This window comes from Helianthus annuus, chromosome 16 (genome assembly GCF_002127325.2).
Source record: "Helianthus annuus cultivar XRQ/B chromosome 16, HanXRQr2.0-SUNRISE, whole genome shotgun sequence".
NCBI classification, from domain to species: domain Eukaryota; kingdom Viridiplantae; phylum Streptophyta; class Magnoliopsida; order Asterales; family Asteraceae; genus Helianthus; species Helianthus annuus.
Window position 1 is genome coordinate 90597288 of NC_035448.2, and position 23291 is coordinate 90620578.

The 23291-nt window shown below is 40.3% G+C and overlaps 2 protein-coding genes across 2 annotated transcripts; one reads left to right on the forward strand and one right to left on the reverse strand.

The window, feature by feature from the left end:
* Positions 1-557: 557 nt before the first annotated feature.
* On the reverse strand, positions 558-1667 carry LOC110944749 (SH3 domain-containing protein C23A1.17-like). Its single transcript, XM_022186397.1, has one exon. It carries the CDS (start codon positions 1665-1667, stop codon positions 558-560), a length of 1110 nt encoding a protein of 369 aa, XP_022042089.1.
* Positions 1668-9407: 7740 nt separating this feature from the next.
* LOC110944750 lies at positions 9408-14607 on the forward strand. Its single transcript, XM_022186398.1, has 2 exons — positions 9408-10938; positions 11045-14607. Exons 1-2 carry the CDS (start codon positions 9408-9410, stop codon positions 14605-14607), a joined length of 5094 nt encoding a protein of 1697 aa, XP_022042090.1.
* The last annotated feature ends 8684 nt before the right edge of the window (positions 14608-23291 follow it).

Genomic DNA, 23291 nt, shown 5'->3' on the forward strand with positions numbered 1-23291 from the left:
ACTTGCAATCTAAGAATTGCTTGAAAGTACACCCATTCGGAGGGTTGTTGTTGTTGTTCGAAATGTTTCCGCTTGAGTCTCCTTGAGAAGCAGCATATTGCGCAATTGCGGCAGCGATGATTCCTTGCAGTTCTGCCTGGTTAGTCGGCATGCGTGCATCGCGTTGTGCAGGCATTTTCTAGAGGATGTTCCATATTGGTCAGGTCATAGTAAGTATAATAATCATACGTATACATAGTAACATTCATCATTCACATAACATCTCATGTCATAACCACAACACCAATAATTTTAACAAAACATGTAATGAGAATACTGCGACTGAGCTTTCATATAAATAAACCACAATACAACGTTTGTAAGTTTTCCCAAAAAGTACCATACAACCCAAGAGGCTAAGGGTCACAATGCCCTTGCCTTAAAATGTCTAACCAAATACAACTGACAAAATCGAATATCCATATGATGTCAAAAGTGGTCTTCAAAAATGCTGTAAGTCTGGCTCGGTCGCTGTCTTCTCGTCAAAATAGTCAATACCTGCAATAAATCAAAAGTGGTTATGCCGATGGCGGCGGAGGAGGCGGAAAACGAGAGAAAATCAATCGGCGCAACTGCACCAAGTCCTCCTCAAGTTCATAGGCAAAACGCAACACGAAGGCAACCTGTTGATTGAGAGGGAGGAAACGAACATCTGAATCATGGGCTGATGCAAAAGGAGTGTGAGGTGCTGTAGACAGAGTCTGGCAAGGGCATGGGGGATGTGGAGCTCTCCCCAACTCCTGGACATATCGCCTCAAGGCGTCCTGCTGTAACTGCAGTGACGTGAGCGTGTCCTCTATAAAGTATCCGACATGGAAGGGATGATAAGGGTCGGACACTGGTATGAAATGGGGTGATGACCATAGAAATGGCTCACCCCTCGGGGCTGAAACCGGAAATATGGTGCGTGGGGTAACTGCAACCTGTGAAGTGGTATGGGGAAACTGGGTCACGAAAGGTGCAGTAGATGACACGGGTGGAACAAAATCTGGATAAGGGATCTGTGGTAAGAACTGGCTATCCCCTGGCATGAATGGGGTGTGGCCGAAAGGCTGACTCGACGATCCCTCCCCAGGTTGGGGCGAAGGAATGTCCTGAAGGAAAGTGATCGGAAGGTCGGTACAATGGGTATCAGATGTGGGTGGAGGAAATACCGGAATATCAAGGGGTGCAGAAATAGGTACGGTAGGGGGAGTCACTGGGACTACATACGAAGGGTAGTCATCCTCCTCAATCCACCCATTGCTGGTGTTAGCGTATCTCGGGTCAATGTGGGTAGCAAATGGTGCAAGGTCATCAAAGATAGCCATGGGATCGGGTATGGGTGCTACATCTGGGATCTCAACGGCTGGTGGTGCAACAACGGGCGCATCAATGACAGGAACGGGGTCAATGGCAAGAACGGGCTCGGAAACGACTTGAGCGGGCTGATGATCAGCATGCACAACAGGAATCGGATCATCTGGATGAACAGGAGCCTCAGCAGGCTGCTCCAACTCCATCTCCTCATCACCGTCAACACAAGGAATGTAACCGAATCCCAACGGTGGGACAAAGGAAGCTATCGACTCAAAAGAACCACAGGCGGACGAATCAGAATGAACCACCATATCAGGAAGTTCAACCATGGGAACAATGGGATCAACAACTGGGATATCATCAAGCGGAACACTGTCCTCTACCGGGGCCCCATCATCATGGTCTCCCTCCGGGGGACCCTCGATGAGTAGGTCGATGTCGCCATCGGGTAACGCGTCGAGAGGTTGTTCCTCAAAGGGAACTGCAGCGAAGGGGAGAGGGGAGGGATTGGAACAAGGGGTAGGTCCTCTCCTGGTGGGCCATCAGCTAGGGGTGCGTCGTCTCCAAAGATCGGTAGGGCAAAAGGCTGAAAATCGTCTTCATCGGTGCTCGTGGTGTCTAAGGTGTAAACTCCCGAGTCGGTGGCCATCTCGTCATCAGAGGTGAAGGCCATCGGGTCACTCGCGTTGGATACTCCACTACCAGATGATGCCATGGTGTCTGTAACACAACCACAACATATGCACACAAATAAGGCAAGCATGTAAACAAATAACAAGGAAATCATGTATACATCCTAGTCTTCCCAAGGCTATCCAACCCAATCTCTAAGACTGAATTCCCTAGTCTCTCAGACTAACTCCTTGGCCTCTAAGACCAACCTCCCAGTCTCTAAGACTCAAATTTCCCCCAGCCTCTAAGGCTAAACTTCCCCAATCTCTAAGATTGAATCCCTCAGTCTCTAAGACTGAAACCTCCCTCAGTCTCTAAGACTGATACAAAGATTTTGAAAAGTGTATTTGTGCCCTGTTGTTTGTAAAAATGTTTGTGCCCTGGATCTGGACTTTTAGTGTATGCAAATGTAAAAACGTTTGAAAACATTTTCGTGAGAGCCCTAGTGATCATAGTCTAGAGTCGAGAAGGAATCCTAGTTTGCTATGATCGAGGCTCTGATACCAAACTGTCACACCCCCTGGCTTTTGCGGAAGCGTGGGTTTATTTGGTGTGACTTCTTAATACCATCGCAACAATCACAACAATGCTATATGATAAAAATGTAAGATGTTCATCCATTAAAGTAGTTTAGAAAATGCATAACATATTGTCTTTTAAAAACATCAACCACTGGATACGTTACAAACCATGACTTGTTTAAAATGAGTTCATAAGACTCGACAAAAGACTACCAATAACACAAGGATAAGAGACATGCAACTCGTCCAGGAAGGAGTTGCACTTCCCAAACCCTACAACTCTGGATGACATCCTTATTAAGTACGCAGCTTGTCTAACATGCAACACTTGCCAGATCCAAATTAATTCCCTGAAATACATGTAGTTTAAAAAGTCAACAAAAAGTTGAGCGAGTTCATGTGTAAGTCTGTGTGTATAAACCGTTTAATATGTCTGTAAATAAAAATAGTCCCTGGTATGTAGCAATAAGGAAAAACTGATCACCATTGGGTTGCAAAGCCAATAGTATATGTGAATGATGTAAGAAGACTCAAACCTAGCAAATTTGTCTCCGGTATGAAGACATAGTCACCACTATGGGCCCCCAGCCTCATGGGTGTGGGCTCGCTACACCCAAATAGATCTATCACTCGTGTCCCGTGGTCCTACGATGAGGATTAATGGCCTTAAGTGTCATGCCCACCACTTACTTGATCGCGTAATAAAAACCCTCCTTAAGCTAACAATACCATGTATAAAATGTCTGAAATAACTTGTAAACATGTATTCCACCCCCGAAGTATAAAACCGAAAATAGTAAAGGAATAGGGGGTCATGAACTCACCGTAGTGCGTCTTGACTCGAATCTTAACTCTTTCCGCTACACGACAACCTACAACGTACTAATGTCTATTAGACGAACGGGTCGTGCCTTGGCTTAGAGATTGTTGTTTTGAGTTATGTCACTTTGGTATTATTTTGTTAAAATAATAATAATAATTATTTTAATTTAACTATCGCTCTTAGAAAAATAGTTAGACAACTATTTCGTATCTATATTTCTCGAATATTTTACTAAGTGTTCGGATTTTCAGAAAATTTCGCCATAGTCTCCTTTGTAAACGGAGGTGTCCATGCTTAATTAGCATATCATTTTCTTTTACACATATCCGTAATTCATTTTCAATAATCAAACCGACATATAAACGTACAAAGCATTACTTACTGTTTTCGAGGATTTTTATAAAATAGTTAACCTTTTCCAAAAATTCCTAAATTTTTACAAAATGACTCATACGATCCAAATTTTATTGTGTAAAAATATCAGAGTCTAGTTCGTTACCAATATTTTATAGAAATTTATTTACCCGACTGCAATCAGATTTGTTACTTTCTAATTGCAGTTTACGGAATAATTCACTAAAAATTAACCGCAAGTCCGATTGACGAATTCCAGTTGGAGGGTCATCGTGACAACGGTGACCAACTACTGTAAAAATTCCATGAGTCGATTTTACTCAGGTTTCAAGTTATGATTTTGAATACGACACACTTTTTCTGCAGTAAAAATGCAGCTTGAGCTGCTGTCCAAAAACAGTCCCTTAAAAATAGTAAACGACCTCGAAAAATTACGATTCCAGTGCCATTTGTTTGATTATTCAAAAATGCATATTTTAGACTTTAGAAAATCAGTTTTTCGATTTAAAACGGTCCAGTTACAGCCTGTTGAAGTTGGCTGGAAATACAAATCAGCTTGCTGTTTGCAACGTAAAAGTTACTAAAAACGCATCAACAAAGGTCCTAAACATGGTTTATCGATGATTTAATGTTCAAACCTCAATCATGCTTTAACCAACTCTAAACCAACCAGATTTCAACTTCATACAAACCTTTTATATATGGTTTTTATGCAGAATTTCATGTTCATATTTTTTTGTGTTTTAGCTTTTGTGTGCCATGAACATTAAACAAAATATAACAAGGAACAAGATGGAATAAGGGTGTGAAGGGACTTACTACTAGCACAAGGCTAGGGTGAAAAATCTAAAACAAAGATGAAGAGGAAAGATGGTGGTAAAGACTTGAACAAGGCCCTCTTGAGAGCTCTTCAACTTGCACTTCTATGGAGGAACTTCAAAGCTTGAAATGAGAGCTTGTAGGAAGAAGATGAAAGTGTGTAAGTGATGGTGGTGATGATTTTCAGTTATGGGGGGAAGGGGGAGCCGAAAATAAGCGGAGGGGGTGAGGTTGAGTGAAGAGCTTGATGGTGATGATGAGTTTCTTGGAACTATGAGCATTCTAGAATCTAGGGTCATCATACTCAATATTCTTGGCCAATAGAATTAAAGATTATCTTTACAACAATCTAAACACAATATTTTAAGTGATCATGGCAGATTTTCGGTTTGGGGGGGGGGGGTAAAGTGAAAATTTTTGTTAACTAATAGGTATTAAATTAGAAGGTTAAGGGTATTATCAAGAATAGTGGGTGTATGTCATGTTTATATAGTGTATGGGGGGTTTTTGTGACCGTAATTAATTAAGAATGATAAAATAATATTTCTGACAATATTTTGGTGTCCCGGGTAATGTCTGGTTGTTCGGTTACGCATCGTTCCGTTAAAGCATTTAATTGTACCGTATAGCGTCTTTTGTGCATCTTTTTGTAACGAATTTAATTCCAACACTTAGGAAAGCGTTCAGGACCATTTAGTCAATACTCTGTATAATATGAGTGTGTTAAAAGCTGAATTATTACAGAAATTGCAGAATTCTGTATTTAAAATGAGTTTTAGGCACTTTCCGGCACTCAAACTATCACCTAGTGACATAGTCTTATGGTTCTCACGTCCCTACACTCCATACTCGTGTAGTGTTTTATCTCTGGCCCATACTGGCCTAAAAATAGTATCTGTCTAAGTGCTAGCATTGTCAGCACGTGTCTGAGTTATCCGTTTACTGTGCTAACTGTGCGTTGTGCATCAGGTTTGTCACTAAGAGTCTGTATGAAATAAATGGAGTGACTGTATGTAAAGAATGCACATGTATGTATATGGCATAAATCAGTAAGCAGTTTAAAGCGTCAGATGTAATCAAGCACAGTCATTAAGCACATAATTAGGGTTAATTAATTTGTACAGTACCTGTAATTATGCGGCTTGTCACAGGAAGAAAGTCATAGCTTATGCATCAAGGCAGTTGAAGATTCACGAGAAGAACTACACGACTCATGATCTTGAGTTAGGTGCAGTTGTATTCGCTCTCAAAATCTGGAGACACTATCTGTATGGTACAAAATGTGTGGTTTTCACTGACCACAAAAGTCTGCAGCAAATTTTCAATTAGAAAGAACTTAATATGAGGCAACGACGTTGGGTTGAACTTCTAAACGACTACGATTGTGAAATTCGCTACCATCCTGGTAAGGCGAATGTCGTGGTCAACGCATTGAGTCGTAAAGAGCGTGTCAAGCTTCACTGTGTTCAAGTTCGATCTGATATTCAAACCCGCATTTCTCAGGCTCAACATACTTGTGTTTCACAAGGCTTGATGGGTAAAGAATTACCATGTCATATTAAGCCTGATCTTGAACTGAAGGACAATGGATTGTATTATTTCATGGACCGTTTGTGGGTCCCAAGTCAAGACAATCTTCGCACCTTGCTAATGGATGAAGTCTCATTATTCAATTCATCCTGGTGCAGACAAAATGTATAAGGATCTTCGAACCCAGTATTGGTGGCCGGGTATGAAGAAAGACATTGCCTTATATGTATCCAAATGCCTTACTTGTCTTAAGGTTAAGGCTGAACATCAACATCCCTCTGGTTTATTGGATAAACCAGAGATTCCAGTTTGGAAATGGGAAAACATTACTATGGATCTTATTACCAAACTTCCACGCACTAAGAAAGGTCATGATGCCATTTGGGTAGTTGTTGATCCTCTTACAAAATCAGTGCATTTCTTGCCGATCCGTGAGGATCTATCTGCTGACAAGGTTGCAAAAAATCTATGTGGATGAGATTATATCTCGTCATGGCGTTCCTTTAAACATTATATCTGATAGAGATGCTCGATTCTCATCTCACTTTTGGAGGATCATGCAATCTGCTATTGGAACCCAACTTAATTTGAGCACAGCTTATCATCCGCAATCAGATGGTCAATCTGAAAGAACAATCCAAACATTGGAGGATATGCTTAGAGCTTGTGTGATTGATTTTGGTGGTAGTTGGGATTCGTATCTTCCATTGATTGAATTCTCGTACAATAATAGTTATCACTCTAGCATCAACATGGCTCCTTTTGAGGCTTTATACGGTCGAAAATGTCGTTCACCAGTCTGCTGGAATGAGATCGGTGAAGCTCAGCTTACTGGACCTGAGCTCATTCTAGAGAGTACAGATAAGGTTAAGAAAGTTCGCGATAACCTTCAGACAGCTAGAAGCCGTCAAAAGAGTTACGCGGATAAACGACGCAAGCCCTTGGAATTTTAAATCGGTGATCACATTCTACTCAAGGTTTCACCTTGGAAAGTTGTGATTAGATTTGTACAGAAAGGAAAACTTGCACCTAGATATGTTGGACCGTTCATGATCGTCGAACGAATCGGAAAGGTAGCCTACAGACTTGAGTAACCTCCTGAACTTGGAAATGTTCATCCAACCTTCCACGTGTCCAATCATAAAAATTGTTTAGCTGATGAAAACCTCCACATACCACTTGATGAAATTCGTGTTGATGACACGATGCACTTCGTTGAGAAGCCTGTGGAAATAATGAAACGTGAAGTCAAATGGCTCAAACGCAAGCGCATTCCACTTGTTAATGTGACAACCCTCACCAAAGCAGGTATCTGTACGAATTAATTAATATTTAATTAATGCTTAATTATTGTGCTTGCTTACAATTGTGGATAAACTGCTACTTGAATACTGATACATACACATACTTGCATCATACTTTATTAACTGTCGCTCCATTATTTACATACAGAACTTTACTGACAAACTTGATGCACAAAAGCACAGTAGCACAATGAACGGATAACCCAGTAAACATGCTGACATAGCCAGCACCAGGCAGACACTGCCTCTAAGGCGAATATGAGCCGGGAATAGATCACTACACTAGTAGAGAGTGTATGGAAATGAGGGTTGTAGTACTGCGTCACTAGGGGATAGTTATGGTGACCGGATGTGCCTAAAACATGTTGTAAACACAAAATCCTGCACTTTACCACAAAATTCAGCATTTAAGCTAACCAATATAGTGTAAAAACATGGGAAAATAATACTAGACACTTTCCAAAGTGTCGGGAATTCTTTGTGTCACCAAAAATAATAATATAGACACTTAAAATGCTTATTAAGCACTTTAACATAACAGTATCCAACCGAACAACCGGACTTAACCCGGGACATAAAATATTGTTATTGACATTGTTTTTCTTTTTCTGAGCTAGTTAGGGTACCCGAATACCCTAACACCCGTTATAATTTACAACACACATAATACACTAAATTAAATTCCTAACAAAATAAACTAGCACTAACCATTTAGTTAAAATCAAACTAAATACCCCCCATGAATCCGATCGGTTTCCTCCAAGGGAACACACACATCCCTTTCTTGATTATTATATTGTCATTGTCAAATATCTAAGTGACACATTATTTAGTGGTTAATACTCTAAATTGGGTTATAATTAAGACCATGAGACCAAGCATTCCATTTTCATTCAAACACAAAAGCAAAGTTGGCACTCTCTCTTTCCCCCATTGTTGACTTCGACCGAAACCATACATACACACCACCATTATTTTTCAAACTTCTTCAATCCTTCCAAGGGCACCTAAGGGTGAAGGTGATCACGCAAGGAGGCTCGGTGCTTGCGGAATCACAAGGACCTCTCTACGACGCTATTATCCACCTATTTTTTCGCCTAGATTCTTCCCTAGCCTTGAGCTAGTTGTAAGTGACTCTAAACACTCTCTTGATCTTGTCTAAAGTGGTTAATAAGAGATTTGTCGGATAAAAATCATATACACTCAAGAACAAAACTTAAAGTCTAGTAAAAATGATGAACATAGTGGTTAATGAGTAAATGTTAGTGTAAAACTCTTAAATCTTGTTTTGTTATGATTCTTTTATGTTGTTTGATGCTAGTAGTAGTTCGGATCGTCATCTAACCCGACTACGTCATGTTCATGGAACATAAACTAGTGTATGTTAAAGTATGAAAGTGATTAGATGATGAACACTACTACTTATGAACATGAACTTGTGTAAAAGTGATTTTTCTTGTAAAATGAAGTTCTAAACTAGTAGATCTAAAGATCTACAAGTGGTATTTTCGAAGAACCAAGCGTAAAACGAAATCATGTTTAGAAGCTGGATCTTTCTTGAAACAAAGGTGTTTTTGTGAACAAACAAGTGTGTAGACAAAGCATGTTAGAACATGCTTAACTAAGGAGGAAACTTGTAAAAACCCTAATGCTCTCTCTCTAGTTGGCGATTTTTTTGATCATCATCATGAACCTTCAGATTTCTATCGTAATTCTCTGTATAACAGTCTGTGATTAGGGATTCAATCAACCCCTATAACGAACTAGTTAGCAGTTTTGACCGATTGTCATCTAGGGTTGTTTTTCGTTTTCTGTTTAATCGCCGCCGTGGTTCTTGTGTGAGTCAATTGTGGTATATAGTTTGTTTGGTTTATCGATCTGATCAGGATTTTGAATAACCCAATACACTATATGTTATGAACGGCTGCATGGAATACGGTTTACTAGAATTAGGGTTTTAGCTTGCATGCTTTTGTCGGCTTTCTTGTAGTGCATGGTTTTCTGAGTTTTTCGTTAGATTTGAGAGAGAAGATTTTCAAAGTCAGGATGGATTCCCGTAAGAAGTCTGATGTTCAGCCTGATCGTGGTAAGCCTCCGCTAGCTGCTAAGAGTGGTGGTAGTCGTGGAGGTATTGATGGCAATCCGAAGCTTGCACGTAGAGGAGTGTTTAAACCGAATGCTGGAAATAAACCGATCAATGTCATAGATGAACTTGAAAAGATTTCTGTTCCGGTTCCTGTTGACGTTAATGTCAAGGAATCTTCACCGGACAGGGAGGGTTTCTTTGAGACGATACAAGATGGTGAAAACTTTCAGGAGTTTTTAAATCAAGAATCGGAGGCTGGTGGAAGTATTCCATCTATCTTTCCAGCCGCAGAGCTAGTGAGCGGTATTGAAGAGTTGTCAAGTTCAAACTTGAAACCGTTATCTTATGCAGAATCAGTTCTGAAACAAGAGAAAAAGGTGAACTTTCGTGCTCTAGCTTGTACAACTCAACATGAGGGATGTGATGTTGTGCTCCCAAAGGAATCTGTTCGAGTGGTCCAACAAAAGTTGTCTAATACGTTGTATGGGTATTTTCTGGGTGATCGGGTAGCATACCCGGTCGTTGAATATTATGTCAAAAACAATTGGAAAAGGTTTGGGATTCAGAAAACGATGATGAACGCTAACGGTTTCTTCTTTTTTAAGTTTTCGGATCAGAAAGGTATGCGGGATGCTCTTGCTTCAGGCCCTTGGATTATTCGGTCACAACCTATGTTTCTTCATGAATGGACGCCTAATGTCAAACTTGAGAAAAAAGAGGTAAAGAAAGTCCAAGTCTGGGTTAAAATACATGAAGTTCCCATTGCTGCCTATACGGAGGATGGTCTTAGCATGATAGCTACGGCTATTGGTGAACCTAAACTGCTTGATTCTTACACATCTTCAATGTGTATGGAATCATGGGGAAGGAGTAGCTACGCTAGAGCATTGATAGAAATATCCGCGGATAAGGAATTTAAAGAGGAAATTACTTTGGCTATTCCAGAGATGGAAGGAGATTCTTTTACGAAGGAAACTATGTATGTGGAATATGAATGGAGCCCGCTTAGATGTTCCTCTTGTTGCGTTTTTGGGCATGATAATGGGTCGTGTCCAAAGATGCCAAGGAAAAAGGCTGATCATGGTAAGCAAGACCGTATGCCACCGAATCAAGGAAGTCGAAAAGGGAAAGAAATTCCGAAAGTTGATGATGACGGGTATATGGACGTGCCAAATAAGAAAACGGCTAGGAAAGGAGGTTTTCCGGTTAACAAGCAAAAGCCAAAGTTTGAATATCGTCCCGTCATTACGAAACGTAAAGATGAGTCGAACGGCCAGGTGACGTCTTCTAGTTTTCTTTCTTCTAATCCGTTTGCGGTTCTGAATGAGAGACATGTAGAAAGAGGCCAGAGCAGTAAAAGTGGGATTGGTGATCAAGAGGAATCGGATGATGAAGAGGTTGTTGAAGTTTACAATGAAACAGATGACTTTTTAATGGAAGGGACTCAAAATGTTAAAGGGGCAAGCACTCCTTCTGTTGGGGTTTCCAATGGTTAGTCTTGCTGCATGGAATATAAGGGGGTTGAATCGCCCGCTTAAACAAAAAGAGGTTCGTCAAATTCTCAAGGATAGTAATCTTTCGTTTTGTGCTATTTTAGAATCTCATGTTGATGTTGGTAATCTTGCTAAAGTTTGTAAGTCGGTTTTTAATCGTTGGGATTGGACTTCGAATGGTAGCTGTTGTGATAAAGGGACGAGAATAATTGCCGGGTGGAATTCGGACATGTTTGATGTCTTCGTGATAGCCCAAACTGATCAAATTATGCATTTTCAGCTTATATTTAAGCTGGATAAAAAGGTGTTATTTTGTTCGGTTGTATATGCTGCGAACTATTATGTAAAACGTAGAGAGGTATGGCATCAATTATCGTTACATAAAGCTCTAATAGGCGATAAGCCTTGGATAATCATGGGTGATTTTAACTCGGCTCTTAACTTAGAAGATCATTCTATGGGTTCATCTTCTATTTCGATTGGTATGCGAGATTTTCAAGAATGTGTTACGGAGATTGAGGTTTTTGATATCAATAAATCGGGCTGTCATTTTACGTGGACTCAGAAGCCTAAAAATGGTGTAGGTGTGCTAAAGAAAATTGATAGAGTTATGGGCAATAACTCGTTTGTGTCTGAATTTCCGAATTCGGTTGCTTTGTTTCATCCATATAGACTTTCTGATCATTGCCCGTGTCTGGTTAGCATTCCTACCTCTGGAAAACCGAAACCTAGATCGTTCAAATTTGCTAATTTCTTAGTCTTTAAACCGGGTTTCCAGGAATGTGTTAAGAATGCTTGGGATACCCATGTTGATGGGGTTTTTCAGTTTCAAGTGGTAAAGAAACTCAGGTTATTAAAATCGCCTCTTCGGAGTTTATTATTTAAACAAGGGAATTTGCATAAGAAAGTTGAATCTATTCGTAGGGACTTGGACTCGATTCAGATGGATATTGATAAAAATCCGATGAGTGCGGATCTTCGGCTCAAGGAAGCGAAAGTATCAGCTGATCTCCAGGTTGCTTGTTTAGATGAGGAACGGTTTTTGAAACAGAAATCTAAGGTGGAATGGTTGAATGCAGGCGACGCGAATACAAAGTTCTTCCATGCTTCGTTGAAGACTAGAAACCACATGACCCGAATTGATGCTATTTCTAACTCTCAAGGAGTCTTATTTCAGGGTGAGGATGTCCCGAAGGTTTTAGTTCATCATTATGAGAATTTTCTTGGTCGGAAAGAGAATATGAGTTTGCAACCTACTCAGGATCTTTTTGATAAAAGGCTTCGTAGTGACGATTCTAATCATATGGTTCGACCGATTACTAACGAAGAGGTAAAAATGGCGATGTTCTCCATTGGAAATGATAAAGCGCCGGGCCCGGATGGTTATACGGCAGCGTTTTATAAGCATGCATGGCAGATTATTGGCCCGGATGTGTCGAAGGCAATCATGGATTTTTTCAGCTATGGTAAACTTCTTAGAGAGCTTAATAACACATTAATTGTTCTTATTCCGAAGAAGCCTACTCCGTCGTCTGTCACGGATTATCGTCCTATTGCTTGCTGTAACGTTCTTTACAAATGCATTAGTAAAATCATTGCGGACCGTCTAAAGAATTATCTTAATCAGGTTGTGAGCATTAACCAATCCGCGTTTGTGCCAGGAAGGAAAATTTCAGATAATATTTTGCTAACGCAGGAATTGATGCATAATTATCATAGGAACATTGGTCCTCCTAGATGTGCTTTTAAAGTCGACATACAGAAAGCGTATGATACTGTTGACTGGAGATTTCTCAAGCATGTTCTTATTGGTTTTGGTTTTCATTCGAAGATGATTGATTGGATTATGATATGTGTTTCCACTCCCACCTATTCGATTTGTGTTAATGGGGAAACTCATGGTTATTTCAAGGGGAAGCGAGGGTTAAGACAGGGTGACCCGTTATCCCCTTACCTCTTCACTCTTGTTATGGAAATTCTGACTCGCATCTTGAATCGGGCTGCTCAATTGGATTCTTCGTTTAGATTCCATAATAAATGTGAAAAGCAGAAAATAATAAATCTATGTTTTGCGGACGATTTATTTTTATTTGCTCGTGGTGATATTCGGTCGGCTAAATGCATTGTGGAATCTCTCACGCGGTTTTCTAGCATGTCAGGTTTGCTCCCTAATACTCAGAAAAGTACAGCGTTCTTTTGTAATGTTTCTTCACATGTGAAAGATGCTATTTTGGAGGTCCTGCCGTTTGAGGAGGGTTTGTTGCCTGTTAAATATTTAGGGGTTCCCCTTATTTCTTCAAGCCTTCGAATTAAAGATTGTAGGGTGCTCCTTGAAAGATTGGATCAAAGAATTATGAACTGGAAAAACAAGATGTTATCTTTTGCGGGTAGACTACAGTTAATCCTTTCGGTCTTGTCGTCTATGCACATATACTGGGCTTCGGCTTTTATCTTACCTGCTCGGGTTGTTAACGAAATAGAGGCGAAGATGAGAAATTTCTTATGGGCTCAAGAGGGTTCTTTTCATAGAGGGAAAGCGAAAGTTTCATGGAAAGCTATATGCGTTCCTAAATATGAAGGAGGTCTCGGGATCCGTCGGCTTGGGGATGCTAATAAAGCCCTCATGGTCTCTCATATCTGGAGTATTCTTATTAAGCGAGACTCTTTGTGGGTGCAATGGATATATTCTTATCGTCTTAGAAACCGGTGTCTTTGGAATTGCAAGGATACGTCCTCATGTAGCTGGACCTGGAGAAAGATTCTCCAATTGCGTTCGTTGGTTAAGGATCATATATGGTCCTCGTTAGGTGCTGGCACCTCCATTTCAGCCTGGTATGACTCGTGGTGTCACCTCGGGCCTCTATCAGCTTTTCTTTCGCCTAGAGTTATTTCTAATGCAGGTTTTCGTCTGGATGCTATGGTTGCGGATATTTTTAGAGATAACTCTTGGGCATGGCCGTCTAGTTGGAGGGATTTGTTTCCGGCTATTAATCAGCTTGACCATATTAGGCCGGATCAAAACAAACAAGACCGTTTGCTATGGAAGAATGGAGACAAAATGACAGATTATTCGTCGGCTACGGTTTGGGATACTATTCGGTTTAGGGAGCAGGAAATCACTTGGACTTCTATTGTTTGGTTTCCGCAATGTATCCCTAGGCATGCTTTCTTGGTGTGGCTTATAATGCGTCGGAAGCTTTTGACTCAAGATAAGATTCTAAAGTGGGACTTTTCTAGGAGAAAGAACATGAATATGATGTGCTGTCTTTTATGCTATGCTGATGTCGACTCTCATGACCATCTTTTCTTTGAATGTAAGTTCTCAGAGCAAGTGTGGAAGTCGGTTCGTGACAAGACAGATATGTTTGATGTGGACCCTAAATGGGTTTCGATTATCGGCTGGTTGATGACAAGAATCCGCTCGAAGAAGGCTTCTTTTTATGTGGCTCGGCTGCTTGTAGGTGCAACTGCATACACTATTTGGCAAGAACGTAACGCTAGGCTTTTTAAAAATCAAACTCGCCCACCGGAAGCAATCTGCGAAGTAATCTTAAAGACTGTTCGATATAAGCTGATGGGCGTGAAGTTCAAACCGTGTGCAAATGTAAAGTCTTTGCTTGGGAAATGGGGGATCGAGGATGCTGCTGTGATCGATGATGGAGGCTGATTAAAGCTGGCTTTTGTGTTTTGTTTTATTTCTAGATGATAGTCTAGTCGAGTTGTATTTAGTTTTTTTGTTGTTTTGCTGTGGTTTACGCTCTTGAGGCATGTCTCTTGAGTGAACTAGTGTGGATGTTCCCCCACTACTTGGTTTATCTGCTTGTGAATATATAAAATCACCGGGGTAACCCTTTACCCAAAAAAAAAAAAAAAAAAAAAGTGTGTAGACACTTGTGTAACAAAAGGATTTAACAAAAGAATGTTTTTGAGATTTTTGACTAGAAGTTGTATAAATGCATGTTCTGTAAAAATAAGATATACAAGAAACCGATTTTATTTCTTAGGATAGAAAGATCTATTAAAAATAATGGAAAGTTACTACACACTTTTACATAACCCACAAGTTCATGTGTTTGCGACTATGCATATTTTTTACTAGTTTGATGTTGGAGTATTGTTTGATGATGTTGAGAAAATTGTTGATTAGATTTTGAAAAGAAAATGATACGCTAAAAAGCGTGGCCACCTCCAGTTACAGAGGAAACTCTGGCGAAATTTTTCCAGAAAATAACACTTGGAATAATTTTCATGACAAGTGCTTAAAAATATCTTTTTAACTTGTTTTTCCAAATAAATTTCGCCATGATTTTTATTACAAAATAACCAAGTGTCGGAGGTGGGATTTTCACAAATAAAACTTGCTAAATATATATTTAGAATGTATATTTTTCATAACAACACTTGTGTAAATTTAATGATTATTTGTGAACTACATGAATATTATTTTTAGGGTAAAAATAATATTACTAGAATACACTGAATATTAACGGCTCCAAAATAATACTAACGCCTTCACAATAAATATTTAAGTTACACCGGTATTATTAGTACCACCCGAACTTTAAATGTAACTTAAGAATTTTCAGAAAATACTCGTAAGTGTGTATTTTGAGAAGGATATTATTTTGGAAAATGGTATGTAATAAAATATAATATTTTTGGGAAAATATTTATATTTTGGAAGTAGAGTATTTTAGACAAATGAAATAAAAATTATTTTTATTAAGTGAGACTTAATAATATATTTGAAGTTATATAAACGCATATGTATTAAAACCTCCATCCTTGGGAAGGAATATAATTAATACATAATTACGAAGTGTAAACACGAAATAGTTGTCTAACTATTTCCCAAAAACTTAAACCTTAAGCTAAGGCACGACCGTCCGTCTAATAGAAGTTAGTATGTGTAGGTCGTCGCACAGCAGATTGTCTGGGAGATTTCTAGTTCGAGACGCACTTCAGTGAGTTCATGTCCCCCTTTTCTCTTAACTGTTTTCAGTTTTCTAAACTGCGGGGGTGAAATACATGTTACTATGATTACGAGTACTTTTACACATGGTATGATTAGCGTAAGGAGGGTTACTACTTAGATCATGTGAGTGGGTAGGCAGGAACTGAAGGCCATTAATCCTCAGTATAGGACCGAGGGACAGTAGCGGTAGATCTATCTGGGTGTAGCGAGCCCAGCCCCAGGCCCATCAGAATGGACCTTGGGGTGACTTTGTACCCAAGCAAAAATCTGCTAGGCTTGAGTCTTCCTACTGCACATCACACATATCAATGGCCTTGCAAACCATTGGTGATCCTCTTTATTTCCTTATTTGCTACATACCAGGATTTTTATACTTACAATGGTTCTACATACTCAATACACATGAACTCGCTCAACATTATTGTTGATTTTTCCAACTTACATGTATTTCAGGGAACTAAGGATCTGGCACGGCATGCTACGTTTTCACGCTGCGTTAGAGTTATGGGATCATCCAAAGTTTAGGGGTTGTGGCTTTTACCTGGACGAGTCACAGTTCTTAAACTACGTCTATTTTAAGTTTGTGGTTGTGTCTTTTGATGTGCGTAAGTGTGTATATGTTTTTAGATGTTTATTTAAGCCCTTTTTACACTTTTAGCCAAGTTTTAAATTTATAAAACACGATATTTACTAACACTAAACACACATATGGGCAAGTGCACCCATCGTGGACGTAGTATAGTGTTGGTAAGATACCGAGGTCGTCCAAGGACACAAGAGCTTTTAATACCGGTTTATCCTCAACGTCTAATCAAATCAAAAAGTTAGAAAAATGTTTTAAACTAAGAAAAATAAAAACTAACTAAATGCTGAAAAATAAAATAAAATAAAAACAGATAGACAAGATGAATCACTTGGATCCGACACGTGTATTAGTATAACCTTTGATTATTTTCGCACTTTTGCACTTGTTTAAGAGATTATCTTAGTTATTGTAGTAGGCCCCTCTTTTGAAGGCGACGTTACCCTCAACCCAGTAGTTTGAGTCAGCAAGGATACAATCCTAAAGGGTCGGATTATTGAAAGATAATGAATTAAGTTATTAATGCAAATTATGGTAGGCCCCGTTTTCGGCGGTGACGTTACCCTCGACTAAGTAGTCTGAGTCAGCAGGGATACAGTCCTAAATAGCCGGGTTATAGTATTAATAGTAGTTAGCTTATGAGGGGGTCAAAGAGTTTGGCTCCCCGCCATCCAATACCCATGGGCATTGAAGGCGGTCCTATTAAATTTGACCCAGGTCCCAAGCAGGACCTCTAAACGCTGAACAAGGGCAAGACCTTTACCAAACCATTCCCTTAACCCCCGACCGGGTAGCCAACATACCTCCATATAGACCGTGGAGATATGAATGGTGAAAATCTTTTATTTTATATAGACAGTAAAATAATGCCAAGACACCACGGACAAACGATAAGGAAAGATCACCTTCAACATAAGTAACTAGTTATTAAAGTCATTAATACAAAACCAAATAAAAAGTGCAAAAGATTAAAAATAAAAAGTATTATACTAAACACTTGTCTTCACCAAGTGATGTAAGAGACTTAGGCAAACATGGCCTTGATTGTCAAGAACTCTTACGATCAATCTTGGATCCCGAGACGACTCACACACTCTATGATGGACAATGGATGATGGTGGTGGATGATGGTGTTATGGTGGTGATGGGTGGTGGATGAAGTGTGAGAGAGGTGGTGTGCCAAGGGATGAGAGAGAATGGAACCAAGCTCCTCTATTTATAGGCTGAACAGAACGCTGGACACGGCCCCGTGTCCGCTGGACACGGCCCCGTGCCCGTCTGACATTCTCTCTCTTCATTAATTGTAATTGCGAATTACAATTAATGCACCTGCTGTACTTTCAACACGCCCCCGTGTCCGCTGGGCACGGCCCCGTGGTGAGCAATGGAAGCTTCTACTGGTTTGTCTTTTCTGCTGCTTCCTGGGCACGCCCCCGTGTTCACTGGACACGGGGCGTGTTCAGACTCTGTTCTCTTCTTCTTTGTCTTGGGAGGTGCCGTTGAGGGTCCGGGCAGTTTACTTTTGTTCCTTTTCTTGTATTTATGATAGAATTAGGGGTCTTTTTGCTTCTTTTGTGATTTTGAGCTCATTTCATCCTGAAAATACAAAAGGAAGACAAAAACACTCTTTTTCCAACATTAGTACTTAAAAAGGGTTAGTTTTATGCCTTAATTGATGTGTTTTATATGTTGCATTTTACACACATCAAATACCCCCACACTTGAACTTTTGCTTGTCCTCAAGCAAAACTCTTTTAATGTGGCTTTACACTCCCAAATGGAATAGGTAGAAGAGAAGTTTTTTAACTTGTCCTAGAGTGTCGGGAATCCAAGGTTTGTATAGGTTCTATTTTTATTTTATTTACAATCTTATTCGTCATGGTTTATTTTGAACTTTTCATAAGATAAACTACTTAATTGGGCATAGCATGCCTTATTAAAATTCCATTTATATACAAGTTCACATACCTCACGGGAGATCACTCAATCACTCGGCCGAAGGTGTATATTTAAGTGAATCGCTCGAGAGCGGCACGGATTTACATTCTCCATATGCTTGCCAAGCGATCAATCCTCCTCCTTTTTAACTTTTTACCTTTGTAAATATCAAGAGGTCTTTTGGGGTGAAGGCTTGGGTTTAAAGGTGGGTGGTTGGTTAGTGGTTAGTGAAAAGGGCGAAAATCGTAACAAGTGTCGGTTTTCGTGAAATACCTTATTTATGGTGACATTTATTTTTTTGAAGTATTTCTCCAAACAAGCTTTTTGTAGCTTATGTTTGTTTTTGACTTCATCATTTTTTTTTTTTTTTTTGATCACCTTAAATGGTATGTTTATGAAAAACCGAGTTTGTTACTAAAATAAAGGTAAAAAAAAATGAAAAAGGTTTTTGGTGGGTAAAAAAATTGTTTTGGGGGTAATGAAATGAAAGGTTTAGGCTCAAAGGGGTTTTCTAGGGGGATTTTGGGTAGGTAAAAGAAAATGAAAAATAATGGTTTTGAAAGAAAAATAGTTAGTCCTAATGCCTCCATCATTTACTTACTTGGGTTTAAGTTGGTAAGGACCGGGAATGTATCGTCGTGGCAAGTTCTAGATTTGTAAAGACCGAGCGGCTATTCACACAAGAAACGAAAAATGAGCATTTAATCTAAATGTGTGTATTTTTATGCTCAATAAAGGCTCAAAACTCACTTTTTGTGGGAATGGGTTTTTTAATGTGATCAAGCATATATAATCGAATTTTAGCTAGACTTGTTATACCGGTTCATAATTTTCTTATGTTAGTTCTTTTTATCACGACGCTATCGGTTGTAAGTTTGTAAAAATATAACCCTTTTATAACTTGTTATTCCCAACTTAAACTAAGACAAGTAAATAATAAAAATGAAAAAGTTTTTGAAAAAATTTGGGGTGTTTAGCGGTTCCAATAGAGTTTTGTGTAAGGCTTGTTTTAGGATTTTGCAAAATTCCAAGGTTTTAGCATCCCCCCCACACTTAAATTACACATTGTCCTCAATGTGTCCAAAAATAGAGTTTTTGGTTGATTAGAATATGTAAAAGTGTGTTTAAAAACAAAGATTTGTGTTACTGGCACTCTGGACACGGCCCCGTGTCCATTGGACACGGCCCCGTGGCGAACTGCCAGTAACGAAAAACTTACAGAGGGTGAACACGGGGGCGTGTTGGGTGAACACGGCCACGTGTCCGACAAAAATCTGCAGGTCAGTAGCCAAACAGCAGAACTGGGAGATGGACACGGGGGCGTGTCGGCTGGGCACGTCCCCGTGTGGACAGTCTGTTAGCCAGAAAAATAGGGTTTTCTCCCGGTTTCTTCCTCCTAGGGCTGTGAGTGCTAATGTTTAGCATTCTAACTCTTGCGTTGCACCTGTTCAAGCATTCAATACCATCCAACCAAGCACAAACCATCCTAATCTTACCATAGTCAAATATTATCCAAACATAAAGTAAAAACAAAATAAAGATAAAAAGTAGTTAAGGAAAGTAAATTGTCTTGACAAATGGCACGCAGGCCATGAATTGTTCGATGGATAAGAAGGGTAACCAAACCTGTGGGCTCATCACCAGCTAGCCCTTTGCTCCTCCCTGCCTCCTACTCCATATCTTCATCACTGTCTTCACCTCCGCCTCCCTGCCTTGCCATGTACTCCCGGATGCTACCGATATCATCTTGTATATCGTTGACACTGCGTTCGATAGCTCCTACCCGGAGGTGTGTGTTGTTGGCGAGGTTGTAGGTGTTCCGGGTGCACATGAGGTTTTCCTGCAAAAGATCATGTAAACTTTGGAAATTAGGAAAACCGCCTCCTTGAGAGGAGGATTGACCCTGTTCGCCTTGGGGAGGGTATTGGTACTGTGGAGGTGGTGCATGAAGAACTAGAGCCTCTTGCGGGTTCCATGCGTAGCCTTGCGTCCTTTGAAAGCTCACCGTCCCGTCCTCCGCTTCATAGAGCAAGTTCATGGCCCGGCAGATATGGTAATCAACCCGGCCCGACCATGGACTCCTTTCGAAGGACTTCGGGATGTTTGCGAAGTGCTTGAAAAGACGGTACACCCATCCCCCGAAGAAGATAGGTGTAGGAGCAGAGGCAAGGCGGTTCAAGTGCATGTTCCGCAGTAGGAGGTAAGGAACATCGAGAGGCTTCCGGTTGTGGATGCAGTGAAGGACAACCAAATCTCTAACCCCAACAACGCCACTACTGTCATGGCGTTGGTTCAGCGAGTATGTGAGGAGCCTGTGGATGTAGCGATACAACGGGTCTCTCAATTTGGTACTCTTTGTGCTGCTGGAGTTGTAGATCCCCTCACCGATTTGAGCCCATGCGGCTTGGCGTTCTGTTGCGTCCAAGTCTCGCAGTCCCCCGGTATTTTCTTCGTTCCCCGCTTCTTCGTCTTTGTACAGCCCAATGATTGATCCGAACTGCGCCATGGAGGTTCTATAGGTCGTACCCCCACATCGAAACTCGACCGCCTCGTGATCAAACGGGTCGCGTCTCGAGCTGAAGACGAACGTGCTATAGAACTCCAATGTGCATTGGTGGACCGACCGAAGTCGGGTAGTCAGTGCAACGTGCAGTGGACCCGTCACTATGTTGTTGAAGCGGTCCAGTTGGTTTACCATTGTCAGAAGATCGGTACATGCTCTCCTTGGATACTCTTCGGGCCTTGTTTGTAAGACCTCGTAGCGAGCCCTGGCGTCAAGTTCGCTGGCATTGAACCGTGTGAATTTGGACATCTGAAAAGAATACAGCAAAAGTTAGTGCGAAACATGGAAATTCAGGTTGAAAACTGCAAACAGTGGGCTGGACACGGCCCCGTGTTCAGCGAACACGGCCCCGTGTTCAGGCGTCTGTAACACCTAATTTTCATTTTTTCGTCCCGGTTTCAAAAACCTGAAAATTTTTAGCCTAATAGCAGCGGTTTCCCCCGAAAATGAAACCCTAAGTGTCATTTTTCCAAAATCAAACCATTTACCCTTTCAATTTTGTGTTTTTCGGTTCAAGAACAAGGGTTTGTGTTTTTAGTTGGAAATCTGACAAATCTATCAACAATACATGTCTATTTACTCCCTACTACTCTATTCTAAACTACTACTAACAATTTTCATCAAAAATTTTTGAGTTCGATCCGGATGAACATGAAGAACCCTAGATTTCCCCCAATTTTTGATGTTTTAACTACATGCAAGTAACTAATCTAACTACTAAGAAGGATAGAATCATACCTTGACGTTGTTAGGCTTGGTGGTAACGTTCGAAATCGGCAGAAAATCGCTCTAAACCAGAGAGTTTTCGGCGAAACGGGGCGTGTGGAATGGTGCAAGTGATAGAAAAAGAGGGTTTTATCCCGACAGTCGCCTCGACACGGCCCCGTGTTCAGCGAACACGGCCCCGTGCCGGGTGAAATTTTGAAATTTTTTTTTTTTTTTTTTTTTTTTTTTTTTAACGTGCTCGTGTGCATGCCCCTTATCTCCGAATAATGGTTAGATGATTTTACCAGTTCCGAATGTATACTTACCTGTAACATGTCGGGTATGAGTTTATTCGTTGACCGTTTGAAGTGCGATTTCCTCTTCCTCATCCTCAATGGATCCTCTGTAGAGTTTCAGCCGTTGGCCATTGACTTTAAATGGTATCCCATTTCGAGTTTTAATTTCTACTGCACCGTGTGGAAAAACATGGGTGACTGAAAAAGGTCCCGACCACCTAGACTTTAACTTACCAGGAAACAATCGAAGTCGCGAATTGAATAATAGAACTTGGTCTCCAACCCGAAATTCATTAGATTTAATATATTTATCATGCAAATTTTTCATTCTTTCTTTATAAATTTCGGAGTTAGAATATGCATAATTCCTAAGTTCTTCTAATTCGTTTATTTGACAAAATCGATTCTTACCGGCAACTTCTAAGTCTAAGTTTACATTTTTTATTGCCCAGTAGGCTTTGTGAGCGATTTCTACTGGCAAGTGACAACTTTTTCCATAGACTAGTTTATATGGGGTTGTGCCTATAGTGGTTTTATAAGCAGTTCGAAAAGCCCATAAAGCGTCGTCTAATTTGTCAGCCCATTCTTTTTTATTTATCCCTACGGTTTTCTCAAGTATTCGTTTTAAACCTCGATTAGTCACTTCGGCTTGCCCATTTGTTTGAGGATGATATGCTGTTGAGACCCGGTGATAGACCCCATATGTTGTTAATATTTTTTCGAGTTGATGATTGCAAAAATGGGTACCTCTATCACTTATTAAGGCTTTTGGTGTCCCGAAACGAGAGAACAATTTTTTTAGGAATTTTACCACTACTCTTCCATCATTTGTTGGAAGAGCTTCGGCCTCTGCCCATTTAGACAGGTAATCGACTGCCACAAGTATATATTTGTTTCCTTTTGAAGGTGGGAAAGGTCCCATGAAATCGAGTCCCCACACATCAAAGATTTCACAAACGAGAATGCCATTTTGGGGCATTTCGTTTTTGGAAGAAATATTACCTGATCTTTGGCAGGCATCACACATCTTTACAAGGTTTTGTGCATCCTTGTAAATGGTTGGCCAGTAGAATCCCGAATCAAATACCTTTCTTGCGGTACTTGCGGCACCATGATGTCCTCCGTATGGACTTTCATGACAATGACGGAGTATTCTTCGTGCTTCATTACCATGGATACACCTTCGGATGAGTTGATCGGCACACATTTTGAAAAGATAGGGGTCTTCCCAAAAGTAATGCTTTACATCAGCAAAGAATTTTTTCCTTTGATGATGTGGCCATCCTTTGGT

What these genes read in the sequence shown, in the direction of transcription:
- LOC110944749 (XM_022186397.1), bottom strand. Translation starts at nt 1,667, where the DNA reads ATGGTTGAACTTCCTGATATGGTGGTTCATTCTGATTCGTCCGCCTGT.
- LOC110944750 (XM_022186398.1), top strand. Translation starts at nt 9,408, where the DNA reads ATGGATTCCCGTAAGAAGTCTGATGTTCAGCCTGATCGTGGTAAGCCT. An exon ending in TTCTGTTGGGGTTTCCAATG is followed by an intron (nt 10,939 to 11,044) that starts GTTAGTCTTGCT and finishes GTGCTATTTTAG; the next exon opens with AATCTCATGTTGATGTTGGT.